The sequence below is a fragment of the Eurypyga helias genome, unplaced genomic scaffold, assembly GCF_000690775.1.
Source record: "Eurypyga helias isolate BGI_N326 unplaced genomic scaffold, ASM69077v1 scaffold27931, whole genome shotgun sequence".
In the NCBI taxonomy this organism is placed as follows: domain Eukaryota; kingdom Metazoa; phylum Chordata; class Aves; order Eurypygiformes; family Eurypygidae; genus Eurypyga; species Eurypyga helias.
This window is the reverse complement of record NW_010229357.1, coordinates 4,511-26,943: the sequence shown is the minus strand read 5'-3', so window position 1 is coordinate 26,943 and position 22,433 is coordinate 4,511. Positions and strand designations below refer to the sequence as shown.

At 48.1% G+C, this 22,433-nt stretch overlaps 2 protein-coding genes across 2 annotated transcripts; both read right to left on the bottom strand.

The window, feature by feature from the left end:
- Positions 1-3,370: 3,370 nt before the first annotated feature.
- CSRP2BP (CSRP2 binding protein) lies at positions 3,371-21,023 on the bottom strand. The gene is made up of 10 exons (XM_010160382.1): positions 20,768-21,023; positions 18,151-18,269; positions 16,007-16,128; positions 13,518-13,699; positions 12,573-12,992; positions 11,051-11,622; positions 10,394-10,530; positions 9,705-9,880; positions 6,471-6,661; positions 3,371-3,956 (listed from the first exon to the last, which is right to left on the bottom strand). Exons 1-10 carry the CDS (start codon positions 21,021-21,023, stop codon positions 3,783-3,785), a joined length of 2,349 nt encoding a protein of 782 aa, XP_010158684.1. The 3' UTR covers positions 3,371-3,782.
- A 245-nt stretch (positions 21,024-21,268) lies between these two features.
- On the bottom strand, positions 21,269-21,418 carry PET117 (PET117 homolog (S. cerevisiae); the record flags this gene model as incomplete). Its single annotated transcript, XM_010160383.1, has 1 exon — positions 21,269-21,418. A coding segment is annotated over one exon (150 nt), but the record flags the coding sequence as incomplete, so codon positions are not given.
- Positions 21,419-22,433: the final 1,015 nt, after the last annotated feature.

Genomic DNA, 22,433 nt, shown 5'->3' with positions numbered 1-22,433 from the left:
GCAGGACCTTGCACTTGGTAGTCGGAGACAGGGGATAAAGATGGCTTAGCTCAATCTCTTGCTAAGAGCTTATCACAAGCAGGTGGCTATGCAAAGAAGCACATCCCCACACTGTAGGTGGCAACGAACGCACCAGGTAGACTTTGGCTTCTTCCCTCAGACAGAATCTGAAACCTGAAAAGAAGCATTCAGCACGTACGTGTGCAACATCAGGGCTCTCTGGAAACACTTCTCTTTCAAAGCAAGCTGCAAAGTATTCCTTCTACAAAAATACTGACTACTATGCAGCACGATCCCTGTATTTACCCAGCTCAGCCACTGTAGATCAATGGGCACGATAAGCTGACCACAGTGAGCAGCTTCCTGGTTGTGAAGTTATCAAAGCTCAGACAAGCACGTGGAAAGGTTTGGGCTTTGCTGCTCTACCAGAAAAGGGTGAGGTTCCCCTTTATTCTCCAGGAAAACTTTGTTCTGTCAAACAGGGCTGCATTTGGCAACCGCAGTCACCGCTGCAGTCGCCGCGCAGCTCAGGGAAGCACGGAATAATCGTATTATTAAACATGGGTGGATGCTGGCTTTCTAATCACAGCTAACAACGCATCACACTGGTCTCAGGGCACACAGCAGGCTAAAAGCGCCCAGTTTGTTTCATTGCATGCCCTGGAGGAGCCTCCTCCATTGCAGAGAAAGTCAGCTGCAAGTGACCATTCAAGGAGTAAACTTAGCTGCTATGAGCCTTCCGGGCTTCTCATTATCCAACATTTTAGGGAGGTAATATTCTCTTTAGAGGGAGCTGGAAGTGGTCCCTCTGCAGCTACAAAAGAGAGATGCAGCTGCAGCAGCTATTTTATAGCTTCTTCAAAGGCTGCCTAATGCTGGTGCTGACCTAGTGAGGGCAGGTAAGCTCCCTGGCAACCCAGGCGTGTTTCCCCAGGGCTGCCAGCCCCTATCAGATCGCACACCTGATTTCACATAGTGCCTGTTACAAGGCTGGCCTCAACCTCCTGTCCTCGGAAGACTCCTGCTGGAAGCGGGGATGAATTCCTGCTCACTGAAAAGTACCTCAGTGCGCTGTGCTCACCCATATAGCTGAAACTCTTACAGACAGCCTGAGTTGACAAGAGGAAGGTACACACGGATACCACAGGCTTCACCAGTGTCCCTCAGCTATGGTTTGCTGGGATCCCTTTGCAAGTCAGGAAGGTCGTTGAGTCACGGCTATTCATGCATCTTTGCCCAGACCATCCAGTGTGATCCTCGGAGTCAGCCACACTTGCACCCTGTTCTCACCAAAGGATCAACAGGGAAGGATCTCACGGAAAGCAGTTCAAAGCCATGCCAGATTTTCACAGGCAGCACTAAGGAACCGGGTGTGGAGTGTCCTGCTCATAACACCCAGCCTACACTCCCGGGATCATGGGATATGATAGGTATAGCGGTTAACTGGCTGATTTCCCAAGAAATACGGGCAAATTAGCAAGTAACAAGCCATGTCCACATAAATGCTGGTGGACCTGTGAAGTTGCAAAGCTAATTTGTGTTTCTGCAGCCTGCAGAACAGCAACATTGATCCCCATCCCCCGTAACCTTTAACGAGCTCATTCTTACCAGTCTCCCTGAAGGAGGCAAATGTTGGTACTTCTGCTTTCCCAGGTGACAGACCCAAAATAGCTGAGGTGCAAAGGCACTTCTTTGCCTTTGAGAATCTGGGGGTAGTTGAACCACCTGGATAAAACAAGCCGTCTGCAGCACAGCAGGCATCCTGGGACTGTTCTAACACCTTTCATATGGCGTACTCATTCTAAGGGACAAAGCCACAGAGGCGAAAGCACAAAACAAGCAGCTTCTCAAAATCTTCACGGTCACCTCTAAGAACACGATACAGAACTTGTCATCTTCTTCAGACTGTCTTTTATCTCCTAATTCTGCCTGGCAAGGAAACAGCCTGCTAGGGCCGGCACGTGTGCAGCTTCTGCGTGGATGCCCAGCAGGGAAATACGGAGTCTCCTGCCTTGCTCCGCTCCCCACACACACGGCTTTGCATCCTCTATGGGCCATACTTGAGTGTGCTAAATTTCACTGAAATAAGATGCTGGAGAGAGAGCTTAACAAACAGTATGACCACAGGTAGGCTTTTCCAAGGGAAGGGCTTTAATTCCGTTCATAAAGACAGGTATTTTTTTCTTTCCAAGTACAGCTAACTCATAACATCAGTAACACCGACATTTTTCACGTAGTCATAAAGCAGGCAGAAATGTGCACAGATGTTAGGGCACACAACGCTTGGATGGGTTCTTTTTCCCTCCCGCTAACACTATTTTTGTTCTGGTGAGGAGGTGCATTGGCTACACAAAAACGTACTTGGTGTCCATCCCTCTGCTGTTACCAAAACGAAGACTCCATTAAGGCCACTACTACTACAGCCAGGTACCCAAGAGGTATACACAGGGGATTAAGAACAAAGAAGTCACATTTGTTGTGCAGCTCTCTGTGGGGCTTGATGTGAAAGGAACAGCACGGTGGATGTGATTCCTGTTTAAAATGCGTGGACCGATCTTCGGCCGGGCAGCAGGGCACACTGCCTGCTTGCTGTTCACCTGCAGTAAAGGTCAGGGAGGGAGAGACGCTGCGGTGTAAGAGACCCCACTACCACAGGAGTTGTTTGGGGGTTGTTTTGTTTGGGTTTTTTATTAGTTGGTTATTTGTTCTTTGCTCTCCTCTTATACCTAGAGCCATAAAAACTCAGCCTAAATGCTTCCAAGAACTGCAACTGGCCCACCTCTACCCTCTCCTCCCTCCACGCTGCAAACAGATTGCTTCTACAAACCAGAGCCAGCATTTCCAAAGTCACCACTGACTTCTGTTCTAGGTTGCTTCCAGCCAGAGCGTCTGCAGCGGGAGGAGGCGGATGCTGGAGCCTGCAAGGCTGGCTCTGTGGTTAGAGGTGTGCCCAAAGAGCTGATCTGCAGCACGAACAACCGGCAGGTAGGTTGTGAGATTTCAAAGGGCTGATTTGGCAGCTGTTGTGTCCTACCTCGCCCAGCTACAAACCCGCTTGACATCTTGTTCCTGAACACAAAACACTGCGCACTACAAGGACTTCACGTGGAGCACAGGGTCAACGAGGGGAAAGGAAAGCAGTAGGGAAGGAGGGAAAGACAGACATCTGCTCTGAGCCTTGCGCTCGGGGTCAGATGAGTTCACACGCTCTTCGTTACACCCAGAACATGGTTCCAGGATTGCTGCTGTGGCATGTGTAGAGCTTTCCTAATGTTGGCATCCGGCTGGATGCACCCATGTCTTATTTCCCTTCACGGATCCAAGACATGGCTCCTAACAAAGCGACCAAATCACAGAAACACTGCGGATTATTTAAGTTTAGATGTTCATTTCCCATAAACAAAAAACCTGTGACTTTTTATGAATAGGTTTGAAAATCTGAAATCCATGGGCCACTCTGAAGTGACAAATATTTTCTCAGTTTGGGGTTCTTTTGGTTGTCAACAAGACTCTCTGAAGTAACAGTAGCAGGAAAATCCCTTATAAAGAATTTCAGTCTTCCAGTGATTTCAGTGTGTCCAGATGGCATTTCCAGGCCTCTCCCCTTGGAGCGTAGGAATCAATCCTCTTGGATTGCAGCTTCAGCACGCAACATAGCACTGTTGACACTCAAAGTCCTAGGGATAAAGGCCTCGGTGCGTTCCAGCTCCCACGTGGCAGCCAACGTCCTCCGCCGAAAGCCGTGGTAGGTCTTTGGGCTTTTCCCAACCCCCCCAGACAGCTCAGCGCCGCAGCCTGAGAAAGAACGCGTGCTTGCACTCCTTGCTGTCCAAGGGATAATATTTGTCATAAAAATCCAAAATGTATTCTTCAGTCTTAAATCCAAACTTCTGGTAGAGCAGCATAGCAGGGTTGCTTGCAGAGACGTGAAGGGTTACATCTTTGCCCATGCAGGTCTGCCAAGGGAGGGAGAAAAAGAATCACAGTGAGAGAATGAGACAGCCTCTGGGGGAATGCGGAGGTGAAGAGATTCGTCAGTTCAGGTATTCAAGTTACTGAGGAAATGTGAGAAAATCGCAGGCCTCAACACAGAAGTTACCACACATAGCAACAGCCAAAAGGCTTTGGGAATGCTGCTGTTTCCCTGAACCTTTGTTTCTGGGAAACGTGGACTCTCTGACAACGAAAGCAAGTTTGGGATTATAATTTGTCAGCTTTCCATTGTTGGTGGCTAAGTAATTGTTCATTAAAAATAATCTGACTGTACAGCACTGATCTCAAATACTTATTAACAATGGCCTGAAGAAAAGACAAAACATGCCAGAGGATCAGGAGCTGCGCTCCTCCCCGACAGCAAACAGAGCTGAGCTCGCCGGGACTGCGCAAGCAGCCCCAGTGCGCCTCTGGGCTGTCACGCAGGAATTCCTCTCTATCCCACCCAGCTCCTCTCCCATCCTTCAGGGCACAGCCCTCGCCTCCTCAGAAGGCAGGGAATTCAGTTCAGACAGCAAACGGCATGGCTGAAGTTACCTTAAAGCTCCCAGATTATTCTAACCAGCAGCTGTCTGATAAAGGTTCCGATACAGTGATTTTTTCCTGCTTTCATCTAGTGTTTTAATGCCATCCTAGTTATAATGAGCATATTGTAACTCTGAGTGGGAACAGTAACACCCTTTAGGAAATTACCATGGTAGATTATTCAGAGGGAAAGCTCTCGCAGGGATTTAAGGGGGAAAAGAAAAATTAAAATGAACTGGATTAATTTTGGGGAAAAGGAAGTGGGAATGAGATGTTAAGAAGATGCAGGTTGGTCCTCTGGGCCAGATGTGTTGGAGGGTAACTTCTGGAAACAAACCCACCATCAAGGCGTCATTTGTATCGACGCATTCTCTGTCAGATGATGCTGTTGACACATCTTGAGGACAATCTTGTTGACACATTCTTGATGCCCAAGAATCCCTGCCCAACCTCAGCATGCTGATCCAAGAGACAGAGGATGACCCTTCATTCAGTATATGACAGGAAAAATAAATGCAGCATGAGCCGACAATACACTGGCGATCCCTCACTGCTAGCAGGCCTAATCAGCCGCAAACCTGCCCGGCTGTCCTCACCAGGACAATTTTATGCTAGTCTACCTGCAAGCAGGATTAGGCTAATGGGCTGTGATACACCCTACAGAAAGCTGTGATGACTTCTACAGCTGGCTTGCCAGCACATCCCAGCTCTGCCGGAGAGACGTGAGCCTAGCTGCTGGATCCCTGCAAACCTTGGCGCATCGCTCGCACCCGTTCTTACTAGGTGTTGACATCTCTCATCAACAGGCTACCGTTGAGGGCAGTTTACTTAAACACTTCACACAGAGATGCTTGGGAAACGTAAGGGATGAATTTAAACCAGATTGGTTAGCGGCCTGTGTCCGCACGTAGAGCAGAGGCGGACGCTGCGGAGACCTGTGTAGGTAGAAGAGCTACCCTCAGCGGCAACTGCTTTTCCAAGGTACAAATCACCCTTCCCAAGGCTCTGCCAGTGCTCCCTACCTCTCTGCAGCCAAGTGAGCATGAGGAAAAAGAGTTTCAATGGTGAGTTTTTGCTAGTGCAGCTCATCCTGACTAAAACAAGTTAAGAAATGTTTCACATCGGCAGCTCTGCCAAGAGAGTTCAGGGAGTGGTAATGCTGTGGGCCCTGAAGAAGCACAGTTGGGCTCTGAAAAGGACATCTGTCTGCATCCTTACTCAAAATTAAGCTGGCTTTCTTGCAATTTAATTCAAGAAAGTGAATGGAGTTAAGGCCACCTGAATAACAGTATTCATTCCCAGATTTAATGAAGGTTAACTACTTTAATACCACCGATTAGTTAGCTCAGATTAATTTTCCCAAGTGTCCCTGTGGAACAAAGCCCAGTACAAGCTAGTTTGAACAAATCTGAATGAGGTTGCAAACACTCACTCTTTATCTTCCACTCGCTGGATGTGAACCAGAGTACTAAAAGTGAAAGAGAATGATTAAGATCAGTGAGCGATTTAATGCAACGGCCCTGGTCACAGAACAAACCTCCAGGTGTGGCCAAGAAAGCTGCAATGGATTCTAACCGAGCCTCCCCACTCTTGTCTCGTTTTCTCCTTTAACCCCGAATTCATGGTGTTACTGTTACGTGAACTACTGACCACCGGAGAACGCAAAGTTGATCCCAAGAGTGTCGAAGACTACAGCGCCTCGCTAATTCCGAGGACCTTGCCCAGTATCGTAATTCTTCTAAATACATTTTAGTTTCTGCTTTTGAAGTGATTTCCCACCATAAATGTTGAGGTGGGCTGCTGACAGCTGACAGTCTATGCAGCTGTGTAAGGAAAGGGCAAGGGGAGAGAGACGGAAAGAGGAACACAGCACTACTTACTTCCTAATATTTGCACACAAGGAAGAAGGGAGAGCTAATTCTTTTACAGAGGCACGGGAGTTTTTTCATTACCTGGATAAGGTGGTAAATCATGAAGGTTGCGATCCCAGCTCTTCTCCACTCAGGGTGAACTAACAGAAAGGAGATGTAAGCTTCGTTGTATTTCACGTCCGGCACCATAAAGCCAAAAGCGATGATAACTTTCTTGTAAAGGACGACAACGCTGAAGTCTGGATACTGCAGGCATTCTGACAAATCAATTCCTATGGAGAAAGAGAGAAACGGCAGCTGAAAGCATTGCAAACCCAAAGAAGTGTGCGACACTCGTGTGGTTCAAAGCTCTGAGACGGAGAGATGCTTTAACGGAACACGCAGCCAAAAGGAGACAAGCTTCCTAGGAGGGATCCTTGCGTGGAGAAATTAACGAAGCGGATTTCCTCCCAAATGACTCCCAAAAGATGAAACTAAAACTCAAAAAGCACCTTCTCTAAAACAGAATGGTTTAAAAGCAAGACATCGCCTGGTCTCAGCACCCAACTAATCTTTCCACGGTTTGCATTGTGAGCCATGTCAGCAGACTCTGCTAAGGACCCCGTTCTGGATAAGCACGTGGATAAAGATACTGCATGTGCACGTTTGCTGGACTGGGTCCTAGTAAGTTTGTGCCCCTTTCCCAGGTTTTTAAGGGCCACAGTAACGTTAATGGATAAGGGTTTGCTTCTTCACTTCACCTGGGCCGGGCCAGCAGCTGGTTGGCGTACACCATTCCTATTCCAGTCGGCAAATGCCGAGGACCTGCCTGCAGATGAAGGAACGGGGGCAGTTTAGAGGGATCGGCCTGACAGACTGGGTGAGCCACCCGTTCTTCCTGCGAACTCTCTCCAGACACAGCAGACGTGAGACAGGCCTTTGGTCCCTATGGCTGTCCTCCCCTTGGCCTTGAGCTCCTGCTGCTTCCTCTTCTGTGTGTGCCCAGCTGATCATGGAGCTGCACTGCCAACCCGACCACAGCTTTCAACGCTCTCAAAACATTTGCTTTTAGCATGCAAATTCCCTAATCTGGGGCATGAAGCAGCCTCCGGTGCTTCTGTGAGTCAGAGGCTGGACAGAAATGCCTGCGGCTGGTGACTTGTGAGTGAAGTTTCGTACCCTGCCCCATCGCCTTGCTGCTGCTCAGCAGATCCACACAGCACTAGGGCCAGGCAGTGCCTTCACAGCACAGGCATGGTAATCTGCGTGAACAGGCCCTGAACGAGGTGCAAGACATAGCGGAGCTGTGCCAGAAATGTTAGTTTCAACCTCAGATTGGCAATCGCGGATATATTTGGAATGTGGGATAACAAACAGCAGGAGTATGTTTTCCAGTAATGTTTATCACTCTTGATGAGATGCAAGACTTCATAAGGCACAAATAAGCGGGTGAATTATTTTCTTGCTCGAGAGTAAGCTGGGTGGAGTAAGACGTGGGAGGAATCGATTGGCAATAGGGAGCCGCGTTAATTATCTCAGGGCTGCAATTGGCTGGGAAGCGCCTTCCAGCGTGTCTGTACAGGAACGCTGCATTGCCCTGAGCGCGCTGGCGTCTACCGAACGGTGCCGTCCCCTCCGCATGCAGTTATTCCTGTAGGAAGATGCTTAGCTCAGTACGGTTTACCGCTCGTCTGCTCGGGAGATGTTTCCCGTTAGGACATGAAGGCACAAGATACCATGAGAGACAACAATGGGGAATCTTGCTTCACATCAGCTCATTTGTGGTAAATACCTGCAAACTTGTTTCTGCCTTGTGAGAAACAAGAGCAGCTCTGACGGGAAAGGATATGGAGAGGTGCAAGAACTGAGGCCTGGGGTCACCCCACCCGGTGAGGTGCCCAAATGTGAGAACTCAGCCAACACTAGTAGCATTGCTATTAGAAGGCAACTGAGCACACCTAAGATGTCATTTACTGACATGCTTCGGACGCCTAAACGGAGGTGCAATTACAGCTGTGTCTCTGAACAACAGTGCTAGCTTAATTATGCCCTTCAGCTGCCTATCCCACCCTCTCCCCATCTGTACCAGCCTGTTGCGAAGGTAAACCCTTCACGTCCACAGAGACACCGTGCTGTGTCTCCTGAAGTATCACCACCTCGCTACCTCTCCTGCTAAAACAGAACCAAGGCTCAGTAAACCGTATAATCCCAGCCTCAGAAAATTTACACCACGAAAGAGATATTTGATTCCTGTTTGGGAGTGTCGGGATGAGCGGTTCCCAGCCAGGTGGAATACACCCACGCTCCTTACGTTAAATAAAACAGGGTGAGCCCTTGAAGAACCTAATGAAGGTGCGACCCAACTTGGCTAGAACTTCACATGCATTACCAGAAGAGGAGAGACTATGACAGAGGGATTCAGCCTCTGCTGGGATTGCCAAGTGTCTCTCAGGAGCTCCAAAACACCTTATGAAAGGGAAGGTATGCCACGTTATCTCCCCCCAGATTGTAGACTTTGGACAATGAGTAGCACAACAAGCTCAGATCCTGGCTGCAGTGTATGAGCACTGCTGAACTACAAACCCTGCTGAAGCACTATCTGCAAATCAAAACATAAAGCAAACAGGGAATAAAGGTGTGTACTGTTTGTACTGGGCTCTTTTAAATTAGTGCGCTGCTTTGTTTGCTGATCAGAAGCTGATCCAAGCAGTAGATGAACATCACTACTGCTGTTTCAGAAGAACTAGACACTACAGCCTCATAACTGCCCCCACGAAGGGCAGCCACTGTCCCAGAGGGCCTACACCTCAAGAAATGACACATAAAAATCGATCCCCCAGCCTTCCCACACCTGCAAATACTGAGCCTTGTAGAAATAAAGGACTCCACAGTGAAGCCTGCAGTTGTAAGAGCAATTCCCAGATTTCACTCCAACATATCCAGCTTATGGTTGCTAGGAAGAAACTTTCTTATGAAGCTAACAGGCAGTAGATCTCTGGTATAAAACTGTTTTACTTTGCCCCACATTCTGCAGAACGTTTCACCAGCTGCTTAATTTTAGTAACTGACTACTCCTATTGGCATCAATGGTGTAACCTAAACCACCCTGTTTAAGTGCTGTGCTAATTAGGGCCTAATTGCCCAGTTCTAAATGATCTCTAAAGACAAAAGACACCAAACCCATGTCTCCATCTCAACTGCATTCCTATGACATCAGATAATGGTTTTCTAAGAACCGAGCCAGACACCAACTGCAGAAAACTTTGGCCCACGAGTATTTTTTTTCTGAACAAAAGCATTTCCTTGTTAGAAAACCAAGCGCTGAAGAAATCTTACCGGGCCAGAAGAATTCGTGGCACATAGAGTTTATAGTGGGGATGTGATTAGGGCGAACGTAGCAGTAATCAATGGGTGCTTCTGGCTCAGCCTTCCAGTTGAGATCATTCCTGTGTGGATATGCCCGGATTTCTGCCAGCAGCCTGAGTTTTGGGGGCTTTGTCTCGTAATCGCGCCTGCCAGTTACATGAAAAGCAAACACAAAAGGCGAGTGAGCAACAATAACTGCCACGGCAGCTGAACGGGTACTGCCCATGAAATATTTTCTGACATGCTCAACTAGGAACAATAGAACAGTCTTCCATTCACGTAGGAAAGCAGCACTCAGCTCAGCAAAAAAACCCTTGTGGCAGAGGCCAGGACACCTCCCAGATCCACAGCAGGCCAAGCCAGCCTCTCCTTGCAGCAGGAGCAAGGCAACTGTGGTTCTGACCCAAGAGCGGGCAGGACTTGCACTGAACAACTATGGTGATGCCCTCTCTGCCCTGCCCTCTCTTGGAGGTTCCCCTTCCCCATGCAGAGTCAGTGCAACTGCCCAGCTAAAGAAGACCCTGCCCTTTCACAGGGTTACCAGAGCACACTGGGCTGTACTTCAGGGATGAGCGAGAAGCACTGCCCAGGAGAGGTGGCCTCTCCGCAGGCTCTCGGTTCACAAGCCAAGAGCAAACCCAACCTCTGACCAGCCGTACCTGATGTAAGGCTTCAGGACACGGGATGTGTAAGGACTGACAATACTGTGGTCTGCCAGCAGATCTTCGGAGCCTACCAGTCGGTACAGAAACTTCGTTGTCTGCTGTCGATATCCCTTCATGGCCGGCAGCACTGTCTGTACACAGAAAACATGTGGAATATTTCAGGAAGGGTAGTCAGTGGCTTAACACGGGAGAATCGTATAGACGGAGGGAGAAGAACGGCCTTCCAGTGCAACAGGATGGACCGGTCCCACAGCAGGATGGTCCCACCTCAGAGGGTGCACGCTCAGGTTTAGCGCCCACACATCACTCAGAAAAGCGCTGCAAGTGATGTCCCTCCGACACAGCATGAAAGGGAAAACGCTCATTTGGGTACTTCCAGGCACCACCGTCAGTGTTTGGGAAGGGCTGGAGTACAAATACAGACGTTTGTGTTGCTGACACTGACAGACAGCGGTGCTGCATGAGCATGTCCCAAGAAGAAAGGGGCTTGTGAGAGCATTGGTGAGGGGACAGCCCCTAGTCAAAATAAGTCTTGTTCACATAATCCTTTTCACTTTGGGAGTCAGATAATCTCAAAGTGACACAGCTGTCTACAGCAAAAGCTCTAAAATAATCAGTGCCAAAAGCTCAGTGAGACTTGGAAACACTCACCTGGTATCTGTCCAAGATCCTGAAGTCCTGGCTAGTAGTTCTGTATGTTGCTTGCCCTACTGGGGACCTGGAAACACCTCCTTCTTTGGCTCCATAAATCCCATCAACCAAGAGCAGTGCAGCGTTCACGACTTGGTCCAAGTCAAAGAGCGGCAGTCCTCTTTCTCTCTTGGCCTGCCTGACAATCAGCTTGCGCCTCAGTCTCCGGGCCTCTGGGGTCATGCTCATGGCATTGGGACAGGCTTCCAGTCTCTTCAGCAGCAGCTTCTCCTCATAGATGCTAACAGAGGTATGCTTGGGAGTTCTGGGTTTAGCATCCTTCTCCAGCTGTGGCTTCCTCTTGTCTCGCCCCCGCACCTGCAGCGACGCGTTTGACTCTTCAGGATCCTCACTGTCACCTTCCATCCTTTCTGGTTTTTCTTCTTCACTCTCCACCTCTTGCTTGATCTGCTCAGCCGTCTTCACTTTTTTTCTGCTTGCTATCACAGTGCCAGCACCGGCTGTCCCGCTGGGAGGGGGCACGTACTCTATTCCCGGGTCTATGACTCCATCCCCTTCCATCTCCTCATCATCTGCTCAACGGATCAAAATCCAGGAAAAAAAAAAACCCGTAAACATCAAAGCCCCATTTCAAAAAGGGTTGTCAAAGGCCTTTTCTGCTGAGGAGAAATAATGCAGGTTTACCCAACACACTCCATTTCCTATATACTTCTGGACCTCCTGATTTTGGATGGGAGACACCATTAGGAGTCCAATCTCAGGACACAGAATCAATCCTCCTGCAGTTTGGCCTCTGAAAACACAGCTCTCCTGAGCTGCAAGCTCACGCTCTTTGACAAATGTTCAATTGTTGAAAATCCCTGAAAACTGGGGATCAAATGGTCAAGCTGGTGAGCTACACCTTCAGCTAGCATACCCCGGAGAAGTTCTCTTTACTCTGAGGCAGCACTGAGGAGTTACAGAAGCACAGGATTTGTCCCTCTACCGAACCTGACTATCTTTCCTTCCATCCAGAAGTGCCTTATTCTCTCCTTTCCCAATTAGGCAGAGGTCCAGCTTCTTGAGGAACTAGCAGCATTCAGCCTGCACCACTGCTTTGTAACCTGACCGAAACTTAGCATCTGTTAAACGGATGTTCAGACTTATAAAACTACTGGAACGTTATCATGAGAATGAAATTTCTCCCGTTTAAAAACATTTGAGAAAAACTCCGAGGTGCTCTCTGACAGTGCTGCACCAAAATGCTTACACTGAGCGGTGCAACAGTTGCTCTGTTAAATCTTCTACCCGCTGTTTATTCAAGATCCCTCAGAAGATGATAATGGTGGTTCCTTCTGGCTTTAGAAGCTGGAAATACAACTACGGAAAACTAATCAAGATTTACATGAAACTAAGGCAAACAGAATTTTACCAGAAACTTTCTAGATTTTATTGAAAGGGTCCTGCAGCTCATTGGAAGTTCTGGGTTTTTTTTAACATCTTCCTTGATAACTTACAAAATAAGAAGCATGGCATCTCTTACCATGAAACAGAGCCTGTGGTGGCATGACATCTGGGATGAGGTCTGCTTCTGAGAGAAGGCTGGGCGTAGCTGAATGCGAGGCTGGAGTGCCAGGAGCAGAGAAGTCCAGGGATGGAGAAGGAGAAGGGCTTGTCAGAGGAGTACGATCTGAAGAGCTCAAGGAACTGAAGTCAATCACCTCTCCTTTCTCAAGGACGATATCGGGACGACGTCCCCGACTGGTGAATTTAACTGGAGTGGAGGAAGTACTCCGGTCCAGGAAGCCGGCTGCCTCCTTCTGGGCTCTCCGAATATCCTTGGCTTCCTGAGTGCGAGACCTCTTCTCCTTCAGCTCCATGGCCGATTCGACTGGATTGCGGCTCACCCGCTTCCTGAGTCCTTCCACAGTAATGATGGGATCCAGAGGTGGCTTTGAAGCTGCTACAGAAACAGTTTGGTTATTCTAACAGCCACTGAGCTCCTGCAGTCACTGGACACATACTATATGGTCAGAAGAACGCACTGGCTACAGATTTTAGAAAAGGTATTTTCAAAACAGACAAGAAATTCACACCGGGACACGTAGCATAAAGCCAGTGCATGACTAAAGCCTCATTAAAGTCCCCATCTTACTTGTCTGCACAGGAGGGAATTTGAATCCAGTGACAAAAGATGAAAACACCCTCCCCAGGGTAAAGAGGAATGGAGAAATTGCAGATTTCAGCTAAAAGAATCCCTGCACAAATCTCAAAAGCCTTTATATCAGCTAGCATAGTGCAAAAAGTTAATAAAATGTAACAGGCTCCTCCTACTACAGTACACACAGCGCAGTCCTCTTCAGACAACCATTAGAGCAAAGCAAAAGACACTGTCCACGCACACAAACACACGGTATTTAGTAAACTTTTCTCACATCTTCCAGCTCTGTCAGCTCCAGCCCAGCCAGGAACCATCAGGGAAAGTTACCTTTTGCCTTTAGTGCCGACGCAGACAGCTTCTCTCCTTCAGGTTTCATCGTCGGGGGCTTGTTATGAACCAGTTTCCACCATCCCGGCTCTCCAAATTCCTGTGCCCCTGAGCGGAAGAACAAGGGGCTCCCCACAGAGAGACAGCCAGCGACTGTGCTCCACCATGTTGAGGTCTTTTTCCTACAGTGGGAGAGGGGAAAACAAGTGTGAGGCCCCCACTCGCCAGTTGGGCTTTCATCCTCCTCCCTCCGCCAAGGTGGAGAGGGCAGAGCGCTCTTAATTCATTTAAGATTAAGATTAATTCTCTCCTCAGCCAGAAATCATGCCACTGGCCAGGCTGCAGTGCACTGGTAGGCCGCGACGCACGAAGCGCTGCGTACATACGCGCCATAAACGCAACGCAGATGTAGCATGGCGCCTGGTTTGGTTTGTCTGTGAGCCACCACGCGCTGAGCCTACAGAGAGGTCCACCCTGCCCCTGGAACCCCCAGCTTCCACATGCTGACGTTAAGAGCTCAGCGATACGAGAACGGGACCCTAGCAATAGCTGTGTTGGCCTGACACTGCAGGGCCATATTCCATGACCGAAGATGGCAAACAGGACTCCGGGCATACAGGATGGGAGAGGCAAGGGAAAGATAGCGATAAAGGCATCACTTCACACAGAGGGAAAGACGATTTAAATGCCTGCCTTGACTGCTTCGAGGTTTCATCTAGCAAAGCACACCCCCAGAGCTGTAGGACAGGATCCCTAAGGCTGAATTAACAACAGGGATTGGGATCCAACCACTCTGCCCTCCGTACCTTCAGCCTTGTCAGGCACTGCAGCCGGGCAGAGTTAAGGGTCTGAGAAATAAATCGCTGAGGACAGCGGAGCTGCAGGAAGCAGCACGGTAACAGAGCACGTCCCACGGACACGCGTGCGATACATCATGGAGCCCTGTCTCTGCTTGGGGTTTTCTGCCATAAACCCTCTCCTGCAGTGTGCGGAAGAGGATCCCTACTAGCCAACACACGGGTCAGCCATACTCCCTGAACTGTTTCTGAGGCACATTTGTGGCCTCTGGGAGGTAGGGAGCTGCATTCCAGCCTTTCGCTGCAGGGCAGTGTACTCTGCTGGGCGTGCGAGCACTATCTGCTCCTCTAAAGACTGCCCACAAAGCGAGTTAAATTGTCAGTTAGGGACAAAACAAGATAAAATATCTAAAAATTGCTCCTGTAGCCAATAATTCCTTGGATACTGCAGAACCAGGGTCATTGTGTAGAGTCTAAACCCTTATTTGCACAGGATGTTGGGATTCCTTCTTGCCTTTGCACACCTCCACTGGCAAAAACCTTCAGTGCTCAGGCTAGGCTTGTCAGAACAGGGATTCAATGCTGTCCGAGTGTCACAATTACACACCCTGGGGTACTGACCCTCAAACCTGGGGGATTAAACTCAGGTGCTCCAGACAAGAGTCTGGAGAGTTGGTCTGGATAAGCCGAGGCAGTAAAGCACGGCACGCCTTGAACCGCGGCCCATGGTTCAGCTGTCCCTGCTCCACCAGTGGCTTGTCCAGGCGAGCGGGGAGACTACATCCAAGGGCAGTAATCGTTTCATCTGAATTTAATCAGAGCAAGGAGCGTCCCGTTCCAGGGACAGGTCTCAAAAGGCAGCAGCAAACCCTGGGAGGTGATGTCTTCCTGTGCGAGGGACAACAGGCCATCAGCTGCCTTCCTGTCAGGGCCCCCGTGGTTTCCAGAGGGCACAAATAATAACATTTCGGAGCGCAGAGCAAGGAGGCACAGACAAGAGCACATCTGGTGAGGGAGAAAGGCCAGAGCTTACAACAGAGAAATCCCTGAGGAAGTAAAGAAGCTGCGAGGTCAATCAAACCCACAACTTCGGAGGCTAGCTCCGTTCCCTTCCTGCCTCCGCAGCACAGGCACGGACGGTGAGACTTGGGTTTGACGGCTTCCACGTGCCCAGAAAAAAGGTGCCGTTTGCCTGTACGGCATGCCACTTACAACGGCTGCCCCGCACGACGGGGGTTCTTACCCTGACAGCCTCTTTCTTTGTAAAAGCTGTTTTATTAAGATCCAAAACAAGCTAACAGACAAGGCACGATTTTCCTCTCTGGAGAAATGGGTCACACAAGCTTTATAGCCAAGTAACATGGTACTTTACTGGACCTCTGCTTAGAAATACTCAACGGCTTTGGAGGTTCATACGCTATCTACAGGAAGGTAAGAAATAACCCAAAATATATGCATTTACATTGCTTTTGTGTTGCAGTCTTGGGGTTGTTTCCCCCCACTAAGAAATGCTTATTCTTTTACAAGAATACCCCTACATTCAGGTTCTCAACATTCAATCCTCCCATGTTCTCACTACTGAGGCTCAACAGTGACATCACCAAATCAACCAAGATTCCTGTCCATCCATAGAACAGATCTTAATTCTTTTTGCTGACCAGGCAGACCCTCAGGGAAACACCACGTCTTTACCTGTTCCCTAATAAGAAAGTCCAGTGTTTCTCAATAAAAGCACAAATATCTTCTTTCCACCTGAAGTACCCCTGACGGCCTGTTCCTTCCAGAGACAAATTGTACATTGCCAGCATGACAACCTGGAACAGAAAATGTTGGATACAAGTGAATCTTTTCTGTTTCATCTGCTCAAGTGCCCCCCTCAGCTGCCACACACAGAGAAATCTTTGCTCCCTCATAAATATCTTTATTTTTGCAACATCTCATAGGCAACTTCTGCAATCCATCCTCTTCCTGCTTTCCTGCTGCCCGTTCTCGTCTTTCTATTGTTAGATGCACATTCTCCCAGGGATTTCTCCATCCCAGGGGAATAACAAACTGCCTAGTTAAGCAGGTTTATGCTGAGATACACGCTTTTATAGCGGTTGTGTAAATGAATTATATAACAGCTGGGATCTGAATGTAGTGTGGAGTTAGGGAAAAAGTCTTTTAAAAAAATGGCCACAAGTCATCCCACTATCTAATCCATCAAAAATCATAGTGACAACGGCTTTTTAGATACTTACTGTTACATTTCAAACTGAACAGACTGAAAACTCCCTGTAAAATGATGTGATATCTACTGATTGTTCTAGGTATGCAAGAATGTAAGTTTGTCTCCACGTGGTCTTCATTAAAGACAATCCTTTCACAGCTCATTCACAAGTAAGTTCAGTCTGACCTACTGCAGGCCTAAAGTAAAGGGCAGGTTTGAAACATACCACACCTCTTTGTACGTAACTCCTAGGTGACCAACTGTTAATTACATTTAACCAACTCATTTGACTACAACTAGAGCTGGGCTGGGACCGTCTTTCATCACACAGCCTCGGCCAGACACCCCTTCCAACAGGGCCTTATTCTTCACTGTCAGAGAAGTTTGAAGTGTATTTTTAATAAGGAGAGGAGTCTCCTCATAGCAGGCTGTAACCTTATGGAGTCCATCGCTGAAGATGCCAAGAGGAGGAAATACAACATCCTTGTTCCCTGTACCCTATTTCTGCCTCACACCTCTCTTAGTTTGACAAAAACCCCACAAAATCCTAGATCAATGGTTAAGTCAGGTGGGACAGTGGCTCAGGACTTCAGAAACAATTCTCTTTTCAACTGGCTAAAGATAAGGATCTGTTGAGGCCACACACTCTGGAAAAAATCCAGAAACCACTGTCCCCATTTTTCCTTCTTCAGATAAGCCTCAGGAGACAGTCGCTTCACTAGCTGACTTTCGAGTTTGTCTTTCCCTTTGCCCCTCTGAAGAGACCTGAGTGTCACCAAATGCTGGCAGCCTTTGCTCTCCTGTAATTTGGTGAATCACAGACTGCGACGCCAACCCTTTTCCCTGCACAGCCCTGCACGGGGCACCATGAGAAAGCACTGCAGGACTTACAACCGGTGTTCTGAACGGTCTGTTAAGAGACAGCCCACCACTGCTGTCCCAAAGGATGCAAATAGATGTCTCGCACGTACTGCCGGATGCTCAGCATGTGGAAACACTTGGTGCTGGGCAGCAGCTGCTGCTTGATCAAATTCATGTTACACAGAGGCAGCCAGCACCGCCTGCTTCCCCCTCCGGGGCCTTGTTTAGAGCAGAACACTGTGCATCAGCCTGTACGTTGGCTGCTGTATAATGCAAAGTATTTTGAGTGCTCAGGTGTGCAAGGGACTGAAATTGCAAATTCCAGCGAGGAGGATTGCTAGTGAGTAAGCAGCCAGGCTGGAGTTTGGCGTTCAGGGAGCTGGCAAGCTTTCTGCTTGTATGTTGCCACCTCACTACTTTTACATTTTCTCATATACACAAAAAACCCCTGTTCATGCCTAGCAGTCAAATTGCATTCATTTTGCTTTTCCAAACCTGCCTGAAGCTATGAATTCATGAGTAACATAAGGGGAAGGAAAAAAAAAAAAACCCAAGGAATGTGGTTTGTATGATTATCTTTCAATTTACCTGCCAAATGCCCAAGTTCTAATACGCAGGCAATCCTTAGCTAATTAATCCCTGAAGTTTATGCGTATGTTTCTTTGTTACCTATACCTGATCCTCCTTTTCTAGGTAGCACATACAAAACAAACAACAATCTTAGAAAGTCCTGTGGTTGTTCTGCTGGCACAAACGTTTGACTTACTTGTTGCCACGTTAACCTCAGCCGTTCAAATTGCTCCTTCCCATCTTCCGAGCAATCGGAGCAAGTAAATCTGAAGAAGTTATCTCCTTTGAGGTAGCTGAGCTGTTCTCTCAGTTGACCTAAAAAGAACAGGAAAAAATCAATGTATTGGTCTTTTTATAGCAAACAATGCTGCAAAGGAGATTTGGATTTCCTGCAACATCAGGCAGAAAAATACTTCTTGCCTTTTTCCCAGAGTTCAGAGACCCAGACAGTTCCCAGGAAGCATCAGAACTCGCTGTGACGGAAGGCACAGATTCATTTCCCATTGCAGCAACCAGCAGTGACCAACTGAAAAGCACAGGCATACAAAAGAGGGCTTCTACTTAACATCTGAATGCAGGTACAAAGCAAAGGATTTCCTTGCTCCTGCTGCATTTCTCATTCTTTCTTGCCTCCCCAGGATAACTTATATACTTCAATAAATAACTGTTTTCCCACTCTACTTAAAAAAAAAAAAAAAAAACCCAAAAAAAAAACCCAAACTGACCTGTTAAAAAAAGGTATGCTAGAGCAAAGACTACCAGAATACACAAGCCTTCTCTGCCTTGTCACCTTTCCACTCATGGCTCCATGTCATTACAGCGCGCTCTTTCCCCGTCCCACACTGTTACTGAAGCAAGGCTGCCAGTCCCCATGCACAGCAGCCTCCAGGATGCACTGCAGCAGGCATGCTGTGAACCTCCAAGGAATTTATTTCTCCTATCATCAGGGGAAGATCTTCTCTCCTTGAGACTGAGAGCCAAAAGAACGGCCCAACGTTACCAGGAAACACTTTTTCTTGACTGCAGTTGATGCATTGGATCCCAAAGCAGCAAAGCACCTGAGCGTGTGCTTTGCTGCAGAAAGCTAACCCTGCATAAAAGTTTGTCTGAACAAAAGCGATCTGCTGGGACAGAGCCACCAGTAAACCCCCATGCATCCAAAGCTACAGGCTCTCATGCCATGTTTCTGCAGCAGAGAAAAACCCCATACAACTTCTACACTCACCAGGAGTTAATCAACACAAATATGAAGAATTAAAAAATAAAATAACAAGACATGGAAACAATTAAGACTACGGCTTTTCTGAAAATTCACATACGAAAGATCTTTCTCTAAAAGTATGACACCTCTGTTACTGTATAACGACACCAGATCCAGCATTTGTAAGATATGGATGGTCTGCTTCCGTAGGAACTGCAGAATCTGTATTGATGTTGCACCTACATCTAACAGGGGAAAAAACCACCCAACACACTTAGCAGATTAACAGAATTTCTACATGTCAATTCAATGTAAAAAGTGATTATTTGTCTGAGCATGTTGGTGATCTTCACAAGTGACAACTGATACCCCTCTAACCACACAATTAGCAGAGAGAACTGTATTTCCCTTTTCCAGCTCGTTTACTCTGCACATTTGTATCTAGTTACTGCTGCTCTGCGATTGGCTTTTTCTGCTCTTTGGATTTGTTCCACAGCAACGAGAGAGAGGAGGATCTTTGTAAAATAAAACAAATTGAATGTTAAATCAAGTAAGATGAGAGATCTCATGCTACTTTTAGCCCCACTCCATTTCTTTTTAAAAATACATTTCAAGTTGATATGACCCTTTAACCACGTCCTACCATAATGGTAAGATGCCGTGCCATTTCTACACGGCAACTTCTGGCAAATTCTAAGATGGCAAAAAAGGGCAGCTCTGACATACCTGCAAGGCAGATGCCACCTGAGGAGTTCACTATTTCTAGCCACAAATATAAAAAAAGAAACCAAACAACAAAAACTAAAAAAAGCCCAAACAAACCAAACAAAAACCAAGCAGTGCTTAGCAATATCTGTTTTTTGTATCTAATAATAGATCTGATAATCCAGAATTTAGAAAGTAAAGCCTACTCTGTTACAGTGCCAACAGCATGTATCTTGTGTCAAGCCGCAGTGGCAGAGGGATCAGGTTCCGCCGCTCGCTCCCAACGCCTCGCAGAGCTCGCTGCTACAGGCTGGACACGCTTCTGCGAAAGCTACATTGAATTCACATCATCAGGAAACCATTAAGGTCGAGATTTAGCCATACGCTCCACAGATGTGACAAACAGACCAGGAGAAGAAAAAAAAAAAGAAGTAACAGCATCCCAAAGCCCGTTCCTCCAGAGGAAGCGCTTTACAGCGAGGGGCATCATCTGAGTGAGCAGAGAGGCCGAGCCGCTTGGCCAGAGTCCTCTAAACATGGCAGTGGCAAGACTCGGAAGGGTGTGCGTGTTTCTGAAAGCGTACCCTTTTCTTTATTAATTAATGAAGACAGTCCCATTTCTTTACAGGGAATGCCAGCTTCAGACACCTATGCAGCTCACAGATCGAAGTGCCTGATGCACACCAGGCTGCCGGGCTCCACGCAAGGCCGAGACAGCATCTCTCCTCCAATGTAGGGTGGCACACAGCTAAACAAGGGCTGCCCCATAAGGCAGGTGAGCAGCACCCCGCAAACAACCACCACAGCGATGCCGGTGAGCCACAGAACAGCTGGCAAGGCGATTCACACAGACACAGAACAGCTGGCAGGGCGATTCACACAGACACAGCACAGCTGGCAGGCTTACTTGCTGGGATCCACTTCTGGCACTTCTCACAGTAGTAGGACATCTCCTCCATCCAGGATGCGTCACCTTCGTCGCTGTTCAGGGAGTCTCCGCTCTGGTCGTGCGATAAATCCACCGAAGCCTGGTCCTCAGACTCGACAATCAGAAGCGTCTCCCCTTCCACCTCGCCCTCCTCCAGGCCCTCCGAGGTGGAGGTCCTGGTGGCTTCGTCATCGTGGCGGCTCAGCAGCCCACCCATGTGAACGTTATTTGCCATCCTAGCTGGGGTTTGCGAAACAAAGAGCTATTCCTCCCCGCACTGACAAGTTCATCCACGCTTCAAAGTGCCGATGACAAAGGAAATGCTTTGTGCCCGCCCTGTGGCTTTTGGGACTGGATTATAACCTATACAGAAGAAAGTCTTTCACAGATTACCTCTGTTTGCAGAAACACTTGCAAGTAGTTCGTTACCAATGATCTCCAAACATCTTTAATCAAACCTCGAAGGACTCAGGTCTGTGCTTAGGACTGCTGGGACCCTTTTTCCATTAGCGCCTTGTCTCTTTCTTCCATAAGCTGCTTTGTCAAAGCAATCTGCTCTTCCAGCAGGCGAATATTCTCCTTCTTCTGATTTTGACGCTCAAGATCTCTCAGAACTCCACTGTGCAGCCTCTGAAACACAAAGAAGAGGGTTTATCACAGCCTCTTGGATGCTAAACCTGATTAACCCCCCACCCAGGCTCTAACCCCTCGGGCAGGGCGGATCACCACGGTGCCTCTGCAAGTCCTCTGCCACTGCACCTAGACACAGCCACTTATCTCCCAAAAACTTGTCCTCTGCATGAAGAGAATTTGGTGGCAAAATGGAAATGATTTTAAGAAAAACTGCCACGTGTCTTCCTTCATCTGCTTCTTTCTGCTCATCTCTTAAAAAAAATACCTTGTAAACTCCTGCTACAAGGTTGATACACATCCCACAGCCAAGCTCTTTGAAAAGCAAAGCACTTCATTCAAAAAATATCCCCTTTACCTAAAATGTTCATTATAAATCAAATGTGAAACACAGACCCCCAGTCTTCAAACCGGTGGTAAGCCCCTTCATGGATGTAAAAAGCCCTAAGAAACTCCCAGCTAGTTTTTTGTTTCCTCCTTACTCCTCTCTCTCTGCTACCTGGAAGGTTTTTTCACTCTGATAATTCGGTGAAATGTTGAACCTTTACCTCTCACCAGGGGAACGCAAAATAAGTGAAATCAAAAGTGGTGACATGGATTGGGGTGGGGAAAAGGAAGGGAGGGACTAGCTGGGAACCAGCTGTTCTGCTCCAGATGTGCATCTGGGGGCACGCGAGGCAGCAGAGCGATGCGAGATCAGACACAGGAGGGAGGAGATGGCAAGGCTGGCACTAGCTCTGGAAGGCAACGTGAGGACATGTGGCATTTGATGGGTTGTGCACATGACACAGAGCTGGGACACAGCCCCCCAGCAACTTCAACCCAACCACGTCCCACACCGCGCTCCCCCCACTGCTCATCCCACCCCAGGGTCACACAGATCAGCCAGCAGAAAACAACTCTCTTTTTTCCCCCTTCACAAAGCAAGTCATACTCTGCTGATTTAACTCCCCGACCCCGCTAACCAAAGACAAGTGCCAGCGCAAAGGAGGACATGGGATGCCCCGTCCGCTCC